At 37.8% G+C, this 20,766-nt stretch overlaps 7 protein-coding genes across 8 annotated transcripts; 2 read left to right on the plus strand and 5 right to left on the minus strand.

The window, feature by feature from the left end:
* Positions 1-132: 132 nt before the first annotated feature.
* On the minus strand, positions 133-2,665 carry LOC100853754 (vicilin Cor a 11.0101). The gene is made up of 5 exons (XM_010653717.3): positions 1,652-2,665; positions 1,388-1,563; positions 1,204-1,284; positions 853-1,134; positions 133-773 (listed from the first exon to the last, which is right to left on the minus strand). The coding sequence occupies exons 1-5, from the start codon at positions 2,211-2,213 to the stop codon at positions 312-314; spliced, it is 1,563 nt and encodes a 520-aa protein (XP_010652019.2). The 5' UTR covers positions 2,214-2,665; the 3' UTR covers positions 133-311.
* Positions 2,666-2,841: 176 nt separating this feature from the next.
* LOC100852645 (vicilin Cor a 11.0101) lies at positions 2,842-5,365 on the minus strand. Of its 2 annotated transcripts, XM_019221260.2 has the most exons (6): positions 4,589-5,365; positions 4,320-4,495; positions 4,165-4,245; positions 3,758-4,033; positions 3,331-3,655; positions 2,842-3,236 (listed from the first exon to the last, which is right to left on the minus strand). In XM_019221260.2, the coding sequence occupies exons 1-6, from the start codon at positions 5,271-5,273 to the stop codon at positions 3,091-3,093; spliced, it is 1,689 nt and encodes a 562-aa protein (XP_019076805.1). In that variant the 5' UTR covers positions 5,274-5,365; the 3' UTR covers positions 2,842-3,090. The 2 variants fall into 2 exon arrangements, with proteins under 2 accessions (XP_019076805.1, XP_059593813.1); XM_059737830.1 differs by having other exon boundaries at positions 2,842-3,655.
* Positions 5,366-6,453: 1,088 nt separating this feature from the next.
* Positions 6,454-10,108, minus strand: LOC100852679 (uncharacterized). Its single transcript, XM_010653688.3, has 6 exons — positions 9,949-10,108; positions 9,176-9,273; positions 8,868-8,963; positions 8,283-8,386; positions 8,063-8,199; positions 6,454-6,743 (listed from the first exon to the last, which is right to left on the minus strand). Exons 2-6 carry the CDS (start codon positions 9,233-9,235, stop codon positions 6,661-6,663), a joined length of 480 nt encoding a protein of 159 aa, XP_010651990.1. The 5' UTR covers positions 9,236-9,273; positions 9,949-10,108; the 3' UTR covers positions 6,454-6,660.
* A 308-nt stretch (positions 10,109-10,416) lies between these two features.
* LOC100852600 (uncharacterized) lies at positions 10,417-11,195 on the minus strand. The gene is made up of 2 exons (XM_059737746.1): positions 10,774-11,195; positions 10,417-10,634 (listed from the first exon to the last, which is right to left on the minus strand). Exons 1-2 carry the CDS (start codon positions 11,186-11,188, stop codon positions 10,609-10,611), a joined length of 441 nt encoding a protein of 146 aa, XP_059593729.1. The 5' UTR covers positions 11,189-11,195; the 3' UTR covers positions 10,417-10,608.
* A 1,403-nt stretch (positions 11,196-12,598) lies between these two features.
* LOC100852565 (proteasome subunit beta type-2-A) lies at positions 12,599-16,577 on the plus strand. Its single transcript, XM_003632268.4, has 3 exons — positions 12,599-12,887; positions 13,135-13,258; positions 16,038-16,577. The coding sequence occupies exons 1-3, from the start codon at positions 12,730-12,732 to the stop codon at positions 16,371-16,373; spliced, it is 618 nt and encodes a 205-aa protein (XP_003632316.1). The 5' UTR covers positions 12,599-12,729; the 3' UTR covers positions 16,374-16,577.
* A 259-nt stretch (positions 16,578-16,836) lies between these two features.
* Positions 16,837-18,111, minus strand: LOC100852532 (non-specific lipid transfer protein GPI-anchored 16). Its single transcript, XM_003632267.4, has 4 exons — positions 17,671-18,111; positions 17,540-17,566; positions 17,349-17,408; positions 16,837-17,219 (listed from the first exon to the last, which is right to left on the minus strand). Exons 1-4 carry the CDS (start codon positions 18,011-18,013, stop codon positions 17,005-17,007), a joined length of 645 nt encoding a protein of 214 aa, XP_003632315.1. The 5' UTR covers positions 18,014-18,111; the 3' UTR covers positions 16,837-17,004.
* Positions 18,112-18,165: 54 nt separating this feature from the next.
* On the plus strand, positions 18,166-19,652 carry LOC100853719 (non-specific lipid transfer protein GPI-anchored 15-like). Its single transcript, XM_019221262.2, has 3 exons — positions 18,166-19,036; positions 19,124-19,234; positions 19,401-19,652. Exons 1-3 carry the CDS (start codon positions 18,874-18,876, stop codon positions 19,448-19,450), a joined length of 324 nt encoding a protein of 107 aa, XP_019076807.1. The 5' UTR covers positions 18,166-18,873; the 3' UTR covers positions 19,451-19,652.
* Positions 19,653-20,766: the final 1,114 nt, after the last annotated feature.

Consider the following 20,766-nt stretch of genomic DNA (forward strand, 5'->3'; position numbering starts at 1 on the left):
GAAATAAATTACTATATATAAAAATTATTTTAAAATATAAAAAATATGTTAAAAATATTTCAGATTCTTAAATAAATATTTATTTTATAAAAAAACATAAAACAAATTTTAAAAAATATTTTTCAAAAACTGTTTTACAAAACAGATATCAACATTGGAGTTTCATTTATTTATTCATGGCCGTACACACTAGAGCAGCTAACGTTAACGCTCTGTCTCAATACACGAAGACATAGTAAGGTGGAATTAAGCAAATTCCTCCGCAATACCCTCTCAGCTAAAGCCCTGCCTCATCATCAATCTTCCTCTGATCATGCATAGGCATGGCCCTTATGATGATGATGGTGTTGCTGTTTTTGCAGTTGTGGCCCTGGGAAGAACAACTCCTCTTTCTGCTTCCTGAATACCTTATCCACCTCTCTTGCAGGGAGGGCAAAGGCCAGCTCCTTCGCCTCTTTCTCCAGTCCGTTCACAACGTTGCCTTTCCCTGCAAGAGGTTCTCTCCGGTTGTTTTCAGCGTTGATGCCAAAGCACACAATCTCCAAATTCCAGCTGGTTCCGGCGACGATGGCAATGGGGTGGCCTGCCGGGACGACGAAGAGTGTACCACGGCGCAAAGATGAGCTTACTTTCTGGTAAATGGGACTGGCCCCCTGTTGCTGCTGCTTCTCTCCAGAGAGGTGAGGACATACCATCTCCAAGTACCCTTCTCCTTCGAGCACTGCAGCCACCATTGTTGACCTTGAGTTAAAGAACGGACCCATCATTCCTTCCTGTGGGGAAAAAAAAGTCAGAATTCCGAATGAGATATTCGAAAAGGAGATGGGGTTGGGAGGAGAGAGATATATGTACTTGGGTGATGTTAGCATAAGAGATTTCAATGTCCATATCTTTCAGCTGCCTGAAGTCTTCCGCGTCTGCCTCATGGAGTCGTCCATAATTGTTACAAACGGAGGGATCCTTGTTCAGAAGATTGAATACCGGCCGCTTGGATTCCCCTGAGGTGAAGGGCCAGATCCCAGCTGCTTCCCCATGCTGGCCGCCGCTCAAGGCCTGAATCTGCTCTCCTGATGCTTTGATGAAGTGTCCTTTCGTCTGTTGCTGAAACACCCTCTCCAGTGTTCCTTCTTCAACCTGCTTCTTTTCCATATCATATACATATATAAAAGAAAAAACCCAATTCACAAACAGTAGTACCTTTACCTTAAAAGCAGAGGAGAGTAACTTAGGGCTGAATGCCCTGTAAAATGATTGTGGGTTCTCACCAGCTGCGCCATGAAATGGCTGCATCACAACTCACATCCAAGAACTTTAGTGTGTATATATATATATATACAGGTATGCCTGATGGGAAAGAAATTTCAATGATACATGGCAGAATGATCACCTCGAATCTGCCAGGAATGCCAACAGGTAGCAAAAAGTAGGCGATTCTCAGTTTCTGATTTTTGTGAGAGTTGATCAGGTGAAGAGTAATCCCTGCGGGAATCCTCACTATATCTCCTATTCTGATACGAAAGCTTATCCTCTTACCTTGGCACACCATTGTGATGGTTCCTTGCCCTGTAATGGAACAGACATGGTTCGAAATTCATGATCAAGAATGGTGGTCGACTTGGTAGAAATCGGAAGAGGATAAGAGGAGATGTACCCGAGCAGACGAAGCCGACGATCTCGGCATCATAGTGGGTTGGAACCACGAAGGTTTGAGGGTTGGCTTCAAGGCATATGAAACGGTAGTTCTTGAGGCCGCGGAGGAGGCGGGACCTTCGGTCGAACATCTCTAGGATTTTCACTTCGCCTTGGTTGGTCCGGAGGAAAGCAAAATGTTGGTCCCGGAACACATAAGGGTTGTTTTCTTCTTCCTCCTCTCCTCCTTCCTCTAGCTGTTGCTGGTCATACTTCTCCTGGCATTCTTGGTGGCACTGCTCTCTCTGCCTCCCTGGTTGCAGCAGCTCACACTGCTTGCGGCATTGCTGGAGCTGCTTCTCGGGATCCACGACAGGCCCGTGGTGCTCTCTGTAGTAATCCTCGCACTTATGCTCGCACTCTCCACTCTGGCGCTCGCTCACTTGCTGCTGGACCCGGCACTGGTGCTTGCACTGCTGGAGCTCAGGGTCTTCCTGGGCTGCAACTAGAGAGAGAGCCACCCACAAACAGAAAGTACAACACAAGAAGAAGGCGAAAGGAAATTTAGCATTGTTGATCACCATTTTTGGCAGAGAGATCTTGCTCAAGGAAAAGGGTGAAGATGGGGGTTATATGTGTTGTAGGTGGGGGAGAGAGGAAGAGGGAAAGGGAGGAGAGAGAGAGACGTGGAGTTGAGAGGACATGCATGGAGACGGGTGGCAATCATACGTGTCCATCACTAGTGTTCAGAATCATCCCCAAGTTTGAGTAGGGACAAGGATCTGACAAAAGCTCTTCTACCCTCTCGAAAAACCGCGAATTTGGCTTCTGGTTATGCTGAAACCACTGTGAATTAATGAACCATGGAGGAAAACGAAGAAACATAGGAAGTGAATTTCAAGTATTATGTCCCTGGCAGATAAGAAGAAAGAAGAGGCACTTTCAGAAAACAGTTTCAATCTTCTATTTAAAATGTTGTCAATTTTCTAAAATTAGTATTAAGAAACAAGGAAAATGCCAAGTATGAAGTCGATTAAAAGATTGGAAATGTTATAATATTAAACCATACCTATAATTAATCCATGGTTAATTTCTTCTGGATACCAAACTCACAAGCATATAATCTAACAGTTTAAATGAAACTAACCAGAAATGGAGGATTTTCGGATGAAATGAGTAATGAGAAAGAAAGAAGGGGAGGAACACAAAAACTTAGGAAAAGAAAGGCCGAGAGTAGGGCCTCTATTTATTTATTTATGGAAGTGGTTGGGCTTTACACTCATCTACATACAGAACAGCAGAACATCACTCAAGTCTGAGTCTTAATATACATAGATAATATATAAGAGAGAAGAAGCAAACTCCTTCATACAACCCTCAAAACTAAAGCCGCCTCCAACATAGAAGGATGGAAACCCAACCCACTCATGACTCAAGCCTCCACACCCCACCAGCACCAACTCAGGCGTAGGCATGGCCTCCACGTGGCCCTGGGAAGAACCACCATTCATTCTGTTTTGCGAACACCTCGTCCACCTCTCTTGCTGGGATGCTGAAAGCCAGCTCCTTCGCCTCTTTCTCCAGTGCATTCACTATGTTCTTGTCCCCTGAAATTTGTCAAAGAAAAGGAACTTAAAAGATTGTGGAAAGAGCAGGAGGAAGAGTGGAAATGGTGGGTGTTTAGTTCATTTGATTCAGTACCTGCAAGAGACTCCCTCCTGTTGTTTTCAGCATTCACATCAAAGCACACAATCTCCAAATTCCGGTTGTTTCCGGCGACTACGATTAGGGGGTGGCCTGCTGGGACAACGAAGAGCATCCCACGTTTCAGAGGTGAGCTTAGTCTCTGGTAATGTGGGCTCGCACTCTGCTGCTGCTGCTCACGCCTTTGTTCACCTGTGCTTTGTCCTTGGCCCTGCTGCTGCTGAGAGACATGGGGACAAGCCATCTCCATGTACCCTTCACCTTTAACCACCACAGCTATCTTAGTAGCCCTTGTGTTGAAGAAGGGACCTTCCATTGATCCCTGAAGAAGCAGGGAGAAAGGAAAAGAAGTTCAGAAATAAGATACAGAACTGAAAATTCAGAAAAATTAAGAAGATAATTAGAGTTGGGAGAAAGGAAATACTTTGGTGATGTTAGAATAAGAGACTGCAATGTCCATATCTTGTAGCTGCTGGAATTCATTGGCATCAGCCTCATGGAGTCGTCCATATCTATTAGAAATGGAGGGTTCCTTGCTTAGAAGATTGAATACTCTCTTGGATTCTGTTGACCCGAATGGGAAGGGAAACATTCCAGATTCCTCGCGTTGGCTCAAGGCCTGGATCTGTTGTTCTGAAGCTTTGACGATGACTCCCTTATTCTGTTGCTTAATCACCCTCTGCACCCTATCTTGTTCAACCTGCTTGATTTTAAAATCAAAGACATTAATCCACATGTACAAGAATTAAAAGGAAAACCCATTTCATAAAACAAAAGAATCATAAACTCAAATCCAAGAGAAAAAAAAAAAGTGAGAATGTCAGAATCTACCTTCAAAGCAGATGAAAGTAACTCTTCGCTGAAAGCCCTGTAGAATGATTGTGGGTTCTCACCAGCTGGGCCATAAAATGGCTACATCAGAACAAAAAATCAGTATACATATGTGTTTGTTGAGAGGCTATATGAGTGTAAGGCCACAAATTCACCTGGAATTCGTCTGGAAGAGCAACAGGTTGTAGCAGCTTGGCGATTCTGAGTTTCTTATTTTTGTCTCTGTTGATCATGTAAATGGTAGTCCCTGCGCGGATCCTCACTATATCTCCCTGTTTGATATTGAAGCTTTCCCTCTTACCTTGGGACACCAGGCTGAGAGTTCCTCGTCCTGAGATCAAATTAGTATAAACCCAGATTTATTAATGAACTTGGTAGTTAGAAAAAGGAAGGTAAGGAAAATGGGAAGAAATTATGGCTATACCGGAAGCGACATAGACCACGGCCTCAGCATCAAGATGCGCTGGAAGCACAAAGGTTTGGGGGTTGGCTTCAAGGTAGACGAAGCGGTAGTTCTTGAGGCCGCGGAGAAGCCGGGACCTTTGGTGGAACCTCTGAAGGATCTTGATTCTGCCCTCGTTGGTCTCTAGTGATGCAGTATAGTGTTGGTCCTGGAACACATAAGGGTTTTGCTCTTGTTGCTCTTGCCCCTGCTCCTGCTCCTGCTCCTGCCCCTGCTCCTGCTGGCGGCCTTGTTCGTCCTTCTCTCCTGACTGCCCTCCTCCTCCTTTACCTTCCTCCCCACGTTGCCGCTCATAAGTGTCTTGGCACTGTCGGCGGCACTGCTCTTTCTGCTGTTCCCTCTGGCGCTCGCACTGTTTCTGGCATTGCTGGAGCTGCTTCTCGGGGTCAGTGTTAGAGTTCAGCACAATGCGACTGCCGCCGCCACCTTCTCCTTCACCCTCTCCGTGATTCTGTCCGTGGTAATCCTCGCACTTTTGCTCGCACTCCCGCCTCTGCCGATGGCTGAATTCGTGATAGGTCCTGCACTGGCTCTTGCACAATTGGAGCTCCGGGTCTACGTTGGCGACAGCTAGAGAGAAAGTTACAGACAAAAAGAAGAGGGAGAATAGTAGGAAAGCAAAGGAAAGTTTGGTGTTGATCACCATCGTGGATTCTTTGCTGGACTACAACTCTCAGAGAGACTTTTGACACTGTTGTAAAGAAAGTTGAGGATGGGGTGTGGCATTTATAGGTGGGAAAGAGGGGAGAGATGGGAGATAGAGGTGGGGATAAGGGAAACATGCATGGAGACGGGTGGCAATGCCATACCAGACGTGTCAATGATTTCACATATACATATCGCCGCGTATGAAAAGGACAATAACCACAACTCACTGTCACCTGAGCTGAAGAGAGAGAGAGACGTGGCGGTGACAAGGACTAATGTGTCGCAGTTGTGGAGGCATGCAGGGGGGACGCGTCGCCGAGTCTGGACACCCTCTTCACGTGCCTCTACCGTCACATGCGTGTATGTTTCTGCCGTCACTCCCCCAAATCAAACACTAGCTTGTGTTTGTTTTTTGGTTTAATAGAAAAAGCCAAATATTTTACTTTTTCTATTCAGCTAAAAATAACTCATTGACATCAACCAACATCATTAAACTAAACTTATTGATAATAAGTTCACTTTAATTATGTTGGTTAGTATCAATAAGGTACTTTTAGCTGAATAGAAAAAGTCAAAATATTTAACTTTTTCTATTCAGCCAAAAAACAAACACCACCAGCTATCACCTTCCACTTTAATTTTTTTTCGACGGCTTCTAGTTTCTTTCCCCTCGAGCGTTTTTAAAAAAGAAAATATTGAGAAATTTAGTAAGGCATCAGAGTTCATTATAATTATCCTCTTTATACCCAAGGAATAACACCCAAATATATACACACAACATCACATCATCTATGATGATTAATTTTAAATTTAAAAAATATTTAACAAAATTTTAAATAAATGATTTCACAAACTCCGGGGAGTTCGTGAAATTAACCCAATTATGAGTAATATTCTTTTATACCATGGTCTCTCTTCTTCCTTTTTCCCAGTCATTCAGTCTCCACATTGGAGTATTACCCTATAGAGCTTTTTTATTGTGAGGAAGTACATTCCAAATCACTGCAAGAAAAGGGTTGGAACGGAAAATGAAAAAATCTTACGAGTTCTTGATATACATGAGGATTGCTTGTTGGCACTTGGTACCCGGTGACAAAGCAGTTATATGCCAAGAGACAAAAAGCCCACCACATGGAGGGCCTTATCCTTCCCACCCACAAAAGAGAAGCAGAAGAAACTTAACAATATAAATGTTATTTGGAATAATAAAACCTGCATTTTTCATAACCCTAAATCCAAATCCTTCTACTTTGGATTCAAAACATCAACAAATTTATTAAGTTTCATTCCCTCTTGATTAGCAACTTGCAAGTAAAGGATGACAAATGCTGATCATAGAAAATTTTCAGACTAGTCTCGGGACATTGGACTACAAAATGGTTTGCTTAAAGACCAGGCATCCCCTTGCCGGTTTTAGCATCGTATGTCTTCTCCAACACAAGATCCATGGGGGTATCCTTGGGACCAGCTGCATAAAAACAAACCGACAAATTTCATCAGAAGATCAAAGCATGTGATTCTTCACAACAAATAGGTATATTTGCAAGCATATTCATGGAGGAAGTTGAAACTTGAAACATATCATGGAGTCTACTAGTCTAGGAACCACATTTTCATACATCTTATACTTTTTAGATGGGAAATGTGATCTGAACTAGGCAATAAAGAAATGTTCTGGCAGTAATGAGATATTAAAAGCTCCATTCAGAAAAGAAATCGTTAAACTACTCCACACTCTTGTCGATTAGACTCACCTAATTTAAAGTTCAAGTAAAGGTTCTTCACTTAAAGAATAAATGCTCAAAATGCTAATCTTCTCAAATCTCTCCTCTCATTAACAGGAAAACCCCAAAATTAACATTGCTGAAATCAGAAAGCGAATGGCACCATCAACCTTCCCAACTTGCGAGGCGCAAAACAATAATCTTTAACTCCGATACCATGATCGATATATTTAGAGTTCCCAAAAAATCACTTTCGTTGATCGATTCTTGTTATGAAATTTTAATTTGAACTTGGTAAGGAATTTAATACCATCCACTATACTCTTTTCTTATGTTTAAAGCACCATTCCAAAGCTGACAAATATCACTAAATTTGATATAAGAGTGCAAGTCCATGTATGAGTAGGATCATTAATGAGGGGAGTGACAGTGAACTCAAGTTTCACCATGATTATATTGGCAAGCTAGTACAATCGTGGCGCACATGTTTAATAGGGAAGTTCCAAAACTGAATAGAAGAGTTAAAACAACTTGGGAAAACTATGCGAATTTTAACTAGAAGATTCCTGATTTCAAGATATATGCATTTTCCATAAATCTTTTTTTTTTTTTTTTTGTTAATATATGCTAATATATGCATTCTTTCAATTTCTTATCTCTAAAATCTTTTTTTGTATATGCGTGTGTGTGTGTGCATGTGTATATATGTTCTCAGAATATGTTTGCCTTTTGATTCCAAATCACTTCCCCATTTCATTCTTCCCATGTCTTTTAGACATATTCCTGCTTCTGCTTCCCATTCTTCACCCTGCTTCCACTTCTCATTCTAGATATTATAAGCCTTACATCCCCGGAGCTTTTGTCTCACACATTCAGCTTTCCTAATGCAACTACCCTCAAAACACTAATAAATGCATCCCTAACTTCTATAGGTGTCAGTTACATGCAGAAATGGACTTCAGTCTGAATCACATGAATACAAGCAAACAAAACAGATATCGGGGATCTATATATAACAAATGTTAAAAGAAAAAAACAAAGGTGATAAACTTCAAATATATACCGACTGTAGGTCTTGGAGTGGTCCTTATCTTTAAGATCTCAGGACGAGGGATTATGGATCCTGATGCTCCTTGACCTCTAGAAACTCTAACTTTTGTGCCATCTTCTAAATATCTTATTCCAATCTTAACAGGTTTCCTGCATAAGAAAATATCAATAAGTACTCTCTTTGAAAAAAAAAGGATAATGAGGAGGCGAAAGATTCTCAAATATGATATTACTGTGTGGCAGGGTCAAGAATTTGAACATTTGAGGCATGTAGTGGGGCTTCAACGGAAAAAATCCCACCTTCATGACCTTGGCCTTGCTTGATATGCTTCTTTACCTGTACTGAGGATAAAAAAATTAAGCCCACCCTTGTCTTCAACATGCATACAAAGTTCAATAAAATCCATACTATTCACTGAAACCCTACAAGTAGAACAACAATATATCACAAAGATATTACATATAAAAAAAAATAGATCACACCACATGCATGCGCATACAAACTTTTAAATACGATTGTTATGCAGCTTGGATGTGAATCAACAGAATGATTGTTCTGAAATCAACTTAAATATCCCAAGCCATCTTTGGCTAAGCGGGCAGAAATGAAAATAAAAAGTTGTGGCCCAGAAATATAACCCATTAAATCTGATAGTCAGCTACACATTATCATTTTCCAAATTGAGTTTGCACCAACTACAATAGCATGGCCAAAAAATATTGTTGCCATAACAATTTCCGCAGCTAAGAAAAAGATGCCATCACATCTAAAAGATGATAAAGCAAACAATGATAGGCTGCAAGCAAGGGCCACTCACCAGATTTTTGCCCTCAACAATAACACGATTTTGAGAGCGTATAACACGCTTGATAACACCAGTTTCACCTTTATCTTTGCCCCTGATTATCATCACCTGCAAATTATCAAGATAAGAAAATGAAAAAAAAAATAAATAAAGTTCATCTATATATATACAGATACATATATCTGTATATACATAGATGAGGAAACAAAAGGTCTGAACAATGGCATTCTATTTTGCCTATCAAATAATAATAATCATAATAATAATAATAATAATAATAATAATAATAATAATAATAATGGAATTTTATTTCTCCTTACATTATCTCCTCTCACAATCTTCCAATTCTGTATGAGTTTCTGAGCTGCTTTCCAACCCATTTCAACAGGCCTCTCCCTGTGGGTATTTGCAAGTCTCCCTACCAATCAAAATTAACATCAGAAATTTTGACAATTGAATAATGCTTTTTATTTTCTGTTTTCAAAATCAAAAAATAATAGTAACTTTTATATAAGATACAAAAACTGTTAAAGAGGCTTACATTGAAAGAAAAAATGGTTTTAAAAACAGTTTTAAAAAATGAAGCTTCCAGTGTTGGCCTTCAAAAATTGGCACATACTCAGATTTTTGTCCTAGTGAATTGCAATATCCAAACTCCATTCCTTAAAATGATCAAATAGGAATAAACACAAACACTTAGCATGCATTAGGCTATCTATATTGGTGCATTCACAATTTGTCCCATATATAAATAGCTTCATTCCTATGATCAAATCTACAACTATGTAATCCATAAACAAATCAAGGGAAGCAATAGTCAATCACAAACTAACATCAAAATGAAATCATATAATTTTCTGCCAATAGCTCAAACAAACCTGCTGAAACCAAAATGAAAAATGAAATCACATCATTTTCTGTCTGATAGCATTTCAAACAAGCCAAAGCCACTTCCCAAATCATTTAAAATGAATCTACGTTTCGACTGGGCCTAGTTCAGTATCCAACCTAGAAGTATTTTCTCAGCATCCAAACAATTCTATCTAACCTAAAATTCGATTCATCGAACTGGAAATAGAAATTGGAGCAGTACCTTAAACTCAGCGATCGATCCAAACGCAACGTTGCGAAAGGAATGATTGAATGCTGATGTGCAGATGGAGATCGGGGCTTCTTTCACTGCCGGCAAACCCTAAAGCTCTATACACCGTAAGTTTAACATCAGTCAGGTGATAATGGGCTGAGCCCAGCCCGGCCCAATTTATATGACCGTATCTTTATTTTCAACTTCTTTATATTCTCTTTATTTATATATAAAATATTTTTTTAATATCACGTTTATGTTCCAAAATAATTTAATCAATTTTTATTATTCTTATCATCTTAAATATAAAAATAATTATTTAATATTTTATTTTATTTTTCATTGTGAAAAGTATGAAATTTTTTCATTAAAAATAATTAATAATATATTTTCAATAATTATTTCGAACCTTTTTCTTGCGATCGGACAAAAAAATCAAAATCCTGATCAGAGTAAGACATGAACGAATCGATGATTTCAAACCCGAGCCACCAACATAATGAAAGCGGCAGAAATTATATTAATTGCAGAAACAACATCCTCCACATTCACAATCATGAAAATCAATTTTATTACAATGTCTGAAACAAAGTTTCCGAAATTATTCCACAACAGCTCTTATTCTGTGTTATTGCATGTACCATGCTCTGCTCCACCCTTCCTCTTCCCTCAGGGCTTGAAGGCGTTGAGTTTTTCTGCACCCACATTCCAAACAAGAAAACACATCAGTTTCTGTCTATATACGGACGGACCCTTTGCAAATCACTGACAGGTAGTTCAGACTGTTCTGATACCACATTGAACTATCAGTTTTTAAAATTCATGGAAACTTACCAGCAGCAACCTTCGCGAGGCAGTCGGTGTCGCACTTCATTTCACAGAAGGTGTCGCCGTTGCCTTCGGATTTGCATTCTTCATCGCAGGGCTCGTAACATGTCTTGTAACCATCGTCGGCCACGGCCTGGCGAATGTGCAGTGTTGCCATGACCACGATGCACATGAGAAAGACTGAAACCAGCTTGTTGGCCATTTTTCTGTCTAGGGTTTTTTTTGTTTTTTCCTTCCTTTTCCTGTCTGGGCTTTGATCAGTTGGAAGTTTGAATGAGAGTTGATGGGGGTGGAGGGAGAAGGAGATGAATGGGGGGTATTTAATGGGGATGCACAGCCTGTTTTGGGTAAGGAGGCTTGAAAGTAGGAGAAGGTTTGTGGGTTTTATGGGGTTGGAATAAATTGGGTTTGCTAAAAACATGGAGGTCCATTTTTTAATAGGGTTGGAAGAAATGGTCTCTGATTGCAGCAAATTATGAAAACTAGCATACCCTTTTGACCCTCCATGACTCTGAGTCCTAGTACCGTACTGTTTTTAGAAAACACTTTCTAGTATGAAAGAAATTTTTGAAGCAAAATAATAAGCTTTCACAAAATTAAAAAAACAAAAACTTTTAAAAAATTTAAAAATTACTTGTAATATTTTTTTAAAAAGAAAATTAATTGGTAATTCTTTGAAACACACTTTTAGAGAATACTTTGAATAAAAATGTTGTTACATATATTTTTAGTATATATACAAAAAAGTGTTTAAAACTAGAAAAATAATGGATAGGTGATTTTCATTATTGTTGAGGTGATTTTCATTCTTCTTGAAAAGTACTAAAGAAATTAAAAATGTTAAAAAATATTTTTTTTTCATGTTTGATTTTATTGTGGAAAATATTAAAAAAAAATGAAATATAATTAAAATTAGTTGGAAATTTGTACATTTTTATATTATTTAATTTTTATATAAAATAGTTAAAATAAGTGAATGAATTTGAGATATTGTATAAAAATAATTTATTCACTTTAAATTTATTTTTTATTTTTTTACCTTTTTTTTTATTTTTTACTTTTTTTTTTCTTTACAACTGATTTTTAAAATTTTTAAAAGTGTTTTCTAAATTTTATCAAATATTGCATTTTTCTTCGAAAACACTTTTGAAACAAAAAAGAAAAATCATTTTTAGTAGTACTTTATGGAAAAACACTTAATAAATAATTTTCTTAAAAATATTTATAAAGAAAGCATCTCAATTAAAAGCATTTGATAAAAAACAATTTTCATAAAAAATAGATAATGCGTTTGGTTGTAATTTTAGGAAGTATTTTTAACATTTTTATACTTAAAAAAGTATTAAAAAGAGTAAAAACACTTTTAAAAATTACTACCACCATAGACACTCTTAAATAAAATTTTAAAAACACATTTATTTTTTTTTTAAATTTGTATGTATTTAAAAAAACTTTTAAAAAAACACTTCAACCAAAAATATTTTAAATAAAAATACTACTCTTCCGACCAAGCTTTTTATATAGATAAGATAATTGAAAGAATGCATTAATTATTATAATTTTTTTTTCTTTCATTTTGTATAAAACGTTAAAAATCTCCATTTAAAAGTTTCGATAAATTCTCATATTTTATATTACATATATATATATATATATATATATATATATATATATATATAAAATGTTGCCAATCGAGACTATAATTCAAAATTGAAGAATTTTGTTAAAAGAGCACGCATTGGGCCGAACTATCGGGCCATTAAGAAACACTAACCAATTTCATTTGGGCCCATCTACAATATGATCTGACAAAAATAACCCCATCTGTAATCAAAATACCAAGTGGCTCCTTTTCTTGTCTCTCAAGTGACTGCCCTCTTTTCTGTGTATCTCTCACCTGCGGTGTCAAAGGGAAAAAAGAACAGGCAGAGAGAGAGAGAGAGAGAGAGAAGAGTTGCAGAGATGGAGTGCGTGTTCGGATTGGTCGGTGATGGCTTTGCTCTGGTGGTGGCGGACTCGTCAGCCGTACACAGCATCCTCGTTCACAAATCCAACGAGGACAAGATCATGGTTCTTGATTCTCACAAGCTCTTGGGCGCCAGCGGCGAAGGCGGCGACAGGTCTGTTTTTTCTCTGATCGGGGATTTTCTGTTGGGTTCGTGGGAAAACAGGGGGGAAATTTGAGAAAAGGAGATTTTGAATCTTGTGTTCCGTGACATTTTGGATGTTAGGCGAGTCAGCTAAACTGAGCTCGGAAAAGTTTTGATTTTTTCGTGCATTTCCGAGAGACCAAAAGGAGGATGATTGATGTGATTTGTTTATTTATTTTGAAGTTTTGGTAATTAATGTTTGTTTTTGGTTTTGCAGAGCTCAGTTTACGGAGTACATACAGAAGAATGTAGCGTTGTATCAGTTCCGTAACGGGATTCCGTTGACGACAGCTGCCGCGGCGAATTTCACTCGAGGAGAGCTTGCTACTGCGTTGCGGAAGGTAATGCTTTGGAGAATCATGTTTTGTTTTCATAATTTTGTGTTTATTAGGGTTTGGAGATATTTAGCTTTTTAGGGTTTGGATAATTTTTGTTCTGAATTTTTTTCTTTCGTTGTTGTTGTTGCTCTTGCTCTTGCTCTTGATGTAGTGATGATGTTTTTGATACTATTGGTTGTGTAATCTGATATAATTAGAAATGAAATGAAACCACGCATGGAAGATAAGTTTGGGCTTTTTTCTTGTTTTTCTTCTTTTAATTATGTTTGGGTTTGCTTTCTTTTACAATTTTGTGAAACTTGATATGTTTTGCGATCAAGTTTGATCTGGTGTGATTCATCATTTAGTGGTGTGATATGATGTTGTTAGAAGTGAAGCTCTACATAAATGATAAGGTTGGCCTTTTTTTTTCTTCTGTTCGTTTTGTTTGCTTTTGGGATTCTCTTATGTTCGTCTTGTGATTCTGTTGAAGTCCGACCTTTTATTGATTCAGATTAGATTTGATGTGGTTCGATGTTAACAGTTGCTTGCATTGGTATGAAAATTTTGCAGAGACTACTTCATCAATTTATTGAAAATTATTATCTCATTGCCCTTGGTTGGTGCTGAGGTTTGCCTTTTTATTTGGGACATCTTTTTTTTTTCTTTGACAAGTAAGCAAGAGGAAAAATATGTTAATGAAAAGGCCTATACACCAACGTACACAAGTTTTTAATTGGGACATTATCAACATGAGCACTACATGACTTATAGGTTGGGGACGTTTTTGTTCAACCCACTGAGATATTAAACCATATTGTGTGTATCATGATTTCCACATTGCTTAATTCTTTTGGCATCTCTCTGGTCATGCTTGGGTAATGAGATTGAAGTGAATTCTGTTATTCAAATTTGATGCAGGCTCTTTATTTTTACAATACTGCCAATTCCTGCCTGTACTCGACACCTAATGATAATGTTGGTTTCGTTAAGCAGTCTAATTTACTATAAAATGATCCATTTGCTAAGGAATTTAGATGTCTAGACATTTGTATAAGATTTGTGATACTTTTTTTTTTCACCCCTCTTTTTTGATAGACAAACAAACAGAATGCATTAAGAGGTGCCTAACAAAAAAAAGGGGCATGATCCAAGCATATATGATGTATATAGGAAGCTCACAAAAACACTAACACCAAAAGCTGGGCTAACCAATTCCTATACTATCTACAAAGTTTGTAAAAAGGCAACATATGATATCCCAAATCCCTATCTGACCACAAAAGTAAAGACTTTAGAACCAAATCTTTCAGCTGTTCCACTCCTTTAAATGTTCTTTTATTATGCTTTTTCAAATGATCCAACAAATGCATAATTGATCATCCTCCAAACAAGGTACAACCTTGTGCATGGTTCAACGAAAGAGCTGTTGGCTTCTCTAACCTAATGGGGAACACCCAAGACACACCAGAAAGAGAGAAGATGAAAGACCATAATCTATGGCTCCATTTTCCATAAATGAGGATGTGGGCTATAGATCCCCATATCATCTTTGCAAAGACAACACCTCTCTTGATAAGCTGGTCTAAAATCAAGAATTTGTTCCAAACTACTTTCATGCAAAAGAACCAACCTTAGAAGGCAGTTTAAAGTTCCAAACCAGCTTAGCGGGAATGGAGAAAGGCTTCTTAGAGAACAGGGGCAAGTAATCTGATCTAATTGAAAATAAATTCTTTCTATCATTTTTTTTGTGCCCCACATTACTTGACATGGATAAGGGATTTAGAGATGCAACAAGAATTGTACTGATGGCATCTCAATATCTGAAAGGTTTATTCTGAATCTAGGATTTTACCAATTCCCATCCATAGAATCTTCCACCTAAACGTCCTTCCAGACAATCATATTGAAGAGCTCCGAAAATCCTAACTGCACCAAGGGTAATGTCAAAACTTGATCCCATTTCCCATGGTCAATCCTGTTCTAGGGAAGAAAATCAGCTCCACCCTTCCTTATGACTTCCCAAAGGCTTGAGCCTTAAGCACCTCTGCCTTCATTAAATAGCATAAACATATGATCAAAACAATCCAAAGATAATCTATAAACTCTTTCTTATTAAAATGGAAAATAAGGAAAATAAGGAAGAAAATAATAAATTGTGCATTTTAACATAGATTGTTGAGATGCACAAAGATTAAGATCTGGATCATGATTAGACTCTTATAGGTACTCAACCATTGGTTAACAGATGAAATAAACAACGAAAGTTCGCTTCAGGGATACAAGTTTCAGAGTGGCTAAATATCCAAAACATAGCAATGATGTGTGCTATCTTTAGTTTTTCCCTTGTTGGGAGAAGGCACCATGTAGCTACAAATGTTAGATGATTCAGCTGTGTCCTCTGCCACAAAATGGATGTAAATGAATTGGACGAACATACCTCCGTTTTTTCCTGGTTCTTATGAGAGTGGTGAGTTACAAACAAGAACCGGAATGAGAAGCTAGATTACCATCTATTGTCTTTTGCATAAGCTCGCCTGCTTGTCTTAACAAACTTTCTATTTAAGGATGACTTCTAGTTCCTACTAAATTGGCATTACTTTTCTAGGATATAAATCTGATGTTTATAGCGAATAAAATCCTGATTATGCAGATCAATTTTCTAATATTTCTTCTGGAGAGCCAAACACCTGATTTTTAAAAACTAGAAGTCAATGTAATATGCTTCATGTTTTGAGAATGGATATACATGCTATTGGTTCAGATATTTGATTTGGCTAAATTATTGAACCTTGTTTTCCAGAACCCATATGCTGTCAACATCTTACTGGCGGGATACGACAAGGATATTGGCCCATCTCTTTACTACATTGACTACATTGCCTCTCTTCACAAGATAGAGAAGGGCGCCTTTGGTTATGGATCCTATTTCTCTTTGGCAATGATGGACAGACACTATCACAGTGGAATGACTGTTGAAGAAGCTGTTGATCTGGTTGACAAATGCATCATGGAGATCCGATCCAGGCTGGTTGTGGCTCCTCCAAATTTTGTGATCAAGATTGTTGACAAGGATGGAGCAAGGGAATATGCCTGGCGTGAGTCCATCAAGGATACCACTGGTGCTCCTACATCCTGAGACTTGGCAAGTTTAGCAAAGGACACCTTTTTCATTTCCCTGTTTTTCTTTGACATATGGTGAACTTGAGATTGTTTATTGAACCATCACTACTTTCCTTGATACATATTGATGTTTTAAAACATTATGGAATCCATGATATATCAGAAGTGTAGCTGCAGCTCCATCGATTCGATCGCAATAGAGTTGCTTATGCTTTCAGGATATCAAAGTAGATTATTGTGATTTGGCATCGTAGCATTTCCATTTCTTTTGTCATTGTTTGCCGTGTTCCATCTAAATTATTTGAGTTAAGATGACTGGCTATCCATGGATGCATCCTTCTTTGGATTTTGAGCTCAGAAGTTGATTCATGAATTAGATAAATTGAATATGGTTAATGCTTTAGTCCTATATCCCCTAAAAATGGACCCTTTAAACATGCTTGAAGGCCTTAAATCATCAGTTAGTTTATACCATAAGATAACAAACAATTAACTCAGTTTTATTTATCACAGATAAGACAACAAATGACGTGTTATTGCTCTCATCAAGTTCAAATCAAACCCAAAGCTATAGAATGTCACCCACGGAGTGAAAAGATCAACAAATGATCGAACACAACACCTGAGACAATAGAGTACTCGACAACTTAGTAGCACTTGAGAAACATGATTCCTAGAACTATTAACAGGAGAGGTGAAGAAATGTAAGATGGATTAGAAGCTGATGGCGTAAGCACTGGTCGGATTCCCGGAGTGGTTGTTGTTGGAGTTTCTGAATCCACTGGTGGGGATGCCGGTGATAGTTCTATAGCTGTTTCAGGTTCTGGTGCTGGAGCCAGTGTTGCTGCTGCTGCTTTGGAAGCTGCAAGCAAGAGATTTACCCAGAAAACAAAGGTATTAATGCCCTAGATTAGCACTGATATTACTACCATTTTTATGAAATCAGTACTCTTAATACGACAATAGGGATCAAAATTGTAGAGCTAATTACCTCGTGGACTCAGGGGAGCAGCGGCTGGAGGTGGGAGAGTTGGCCCCAGTAGGACAGGACCTGCCAATTAGACTCTAGTCAATACATTATCAAAGTTTTCGTATGCAGTTTCAGATAGTCTTTGCCATATAAGTTTTATTTAGCTGATCTATTGTATAAGGGTCTAGAGGCTTTTCAAGCTGTTATGGTACCTGGAGCTGGTAGGGGAGTACCAGAGGCTGCAAAAAGCCAAAAAAATGCAGAGTTAGAAATTTCAGTTAGGTGATAAAACACACATGAAAGGGGCTTAGAGAATTTAGATTGAACCAACACAAAGTTGTACCTTTACACTGTATTGGCACACTTCCCATGTTACAAGCTCGAGGGAGGGAGATAGCCAGTGTTCGGTTAATGGGAAGTTGAAGAGGAACACTCCCAGTTATTATGAGACAAGCACAATCCATGGTAGTACTCGTGAGTGATCTTAGTGAGCTGCAGCAGCCAGCTGTTGGCGAAGACCCGTTGCCGCTGGTGCTCCCTGTGATGAAATTTAAGCATGGCGTGAAGCTGCTGATCATTGAGGTAGTGCAGGGTGTACTGATCTGCGCATTAGCTGAAATGACTGAAATAGCTAGCAGAGTTGTGTATACTGCAACCATATGTTGGAAAGCCTTGAGCCCTTCCATGATTTTTCTTTGAAGAAGTTGGTGTGAGATTTGTGTTGCCTTTGGGGTGGAGATGAGAGGATGATTTATAGATTGATGGGTTTAAGAGATTTGGGGGAAAAAAATTTGGTAGATTTGAAGTGGGTTTTGGAGCTCAACTACCTCAGCTAACTGCTAAATAGGAATTAAATACTCCTTTCCTCACTGTTTTGGCCCAAAAAGGGACTGGAGTTCTACTCTATACTTGTAATTTGACAAGCAGATGATTGGATATGAAAATCTTAAGATAGCATAGACTAGTTACCTGACCAACCAGGTGATTCCATTCATCCTTCATACTCTGTTAGACACACTAGAATGTTGACAGTAACCAAAAAAGATGGTTGATTTTTGTTATTTAAATCATCTAATAAACATTAAATTCGGAGCAGGAATGCTGTTGGAGGTTGCCCATCTGCTTGATGAAAATTGTATCGTTACCGTTACATCACTAATTAAGCAAATCTCAGACCAAAATCTTGAGGCTGTTTAAATAATTGCAATTAGTTATCAACCAACACATTACTTTAAAACAAAGTTGGCTACCCAAATACACCTATTGGCTTGTCTCTTCCATGGAAGCCTCTATAAATCCAGTTCCCTTTTTCCTCTTCGGATCCAAAGTCTCCAATACAATCAACAAACCATTCTTATCACAAAAGTTCCATATCTGTCTCCATAGCCAAAATTCCCAGAAGCATCAAATGGCTTTGAGAATGATTGAGATAGGCTTAGTGCTGGTCCTTGCGGCCATGCTATGGGGTGGAGTTGCAACAGGGTGATCATGGGCATGACCTCAGCCTAAACTACATTACAGGAAATTGATCAACCCCATCATCTTCATGCTGCTCACAGCTCGCCAGCGTCATTCAATCACAGCCTCAATGCCTGTGCTTGGTGCTCAATGGTGGTGGTGCGATGTTAGGTATCAATGTAAACCAAACTCTTGCTCTAGCTCTCCCGGTGCCTGTTATGTGCAAACTCCACTAGCTAGCCAGTGTAACGGTAAAGCTCAACTCCGATTTATCCCTAGGCTTATGCTTATATTTTGCTAAGCTTTAAAAGTAAAGGACTTATTGGATGGTGGAACAGCTGCCAGTGGACCTACAACTTCAGCAACTTCCCCAGGGAGCTCACCAGCAGATTCTTCAGATGACACTCCTGATGTTCCAACCACACCATCAGAGTCAGGCATCCCTTCAGGTATATAGAGATATTTGAAGTTCTTCACATATTCTTTTAGACACCTTAAAATACTGAACCTTTTGGATTCCTATCTTGATTCCCAACCAGGAAACCTTACTCTGAAAATTCTGTTTAGTGTATGTATTAGAAGCATTTTTTTACTTCAAGGCATGGATGAATGCAGGAGCAGGGTCTAAAACAGTTCCATCAACAGATGGGAGCTCATCTGATTGAGGAATCATGGATTCACCTCTCCATTTTGTAGTTCTTCTCTTCATCACATCATGTGTTTCAACATTTACCAGATTCTGAGCTTTCTGTAGAGTTCTGGGGCTTGCTATAGGAATTGAAAATGGTATCTTTTTGTACTGGAATAATGCTGATTTGTGTTAGTTTTTCTGAGTGTTTAATACAATAATGAGGGGATTTCTGTGTCTTTTTTATGCTGGATTGCAAACATATTGGCTTCACTTGCCAAATACCAGAGCTTCCTCCCACCTGTTTTCTTGGCAACCAAACAAAGCTCAAGGGCAGACTTGAAAACTTCACATTGAAATTCTAAAAATGATCCTGCTGTGGGAGTTGCAATAATGGCCTCATTTTAACCTTTCCTTCCAGAATATAATGGAAATATTCCATTTCCGTGGATTCCAAACATGCCGAAAAGCTCAAGTAACCATCCCAATGCATGGTTCAAAGTCGCAGTATCAATTGCCAACTAGACAAGTTCCAAAGGTGCATTGATATTGGTATCTTCGATCGATAAATAGTAAATACTAAGTGCTACACATAATATGCTATGTAATTTTTTTTTTTAAAAAAAAACTACTAAAAATTTTAGAAAAATAACTACAATAAGATAACCTCAATAAATTAATAAATTAACATTTGTTACATTTAATATTATCTAAATAATTATAAAAACATGCATGAAAATTAGTTTACGATTATGTTCAAGATTAAACAATTTAAAACACTATCATATTCATTTTTACACCAAGCACTGATTTTTAATAATGGCATATCTTGAAAATAAAATAAAAAACGGAGAAACGTTAATTAGTAAAAATAATTATTTTGAAAATTAATCAATTTAAATTTTTTGTGTTGTAACTCTATATTGGACTCGTTGTAGTCATGGCCGAAACAAACACGATTAAGTCAATTGCATCTGTATCGATTGATACTTCAAATCATAGTCAAGTCACATTATATAATATAACAACTATACATTGCAATCAACCAAAAGAAATAATCCACTTTCTTCTACGATTGCGAACTAGGAAATCGCAAGTCCTATTGAAGTACAATTTAAGGTAGAAACTATAATATTGCTTGAATTAAAATAGATATAATTTAATAAAATTCATAATAAGTTGGTCACCCAAAAGCAAGGATGAAAATATCGGTAATCACGGATATATCGGTAACTTGATTTTACGGATATATCGGATATATTGGAGAAATATCGACGGATATTTTGGAAAAAAAATTTTGATAGGTAAAAAATTGATCAAAACTCATAAAAATGTAAAAAAAACCTCATAACA

The sequence above is a fragment of the Vitis vinifera genome, chromosome 7 (assembly GCF_030704535.1).
Source record: "Vitis vinifera cultivar Pinot Noir 40024 chromosome 7, ASM3070453v1".
Taxonomy (NCBI): domain Eukaryota; kingdom Viridiplantae; phylum Streptophyta; class Magnoliopsida; order Vitales; family Vitaceae; genus Vitis; species Vitis vinifera.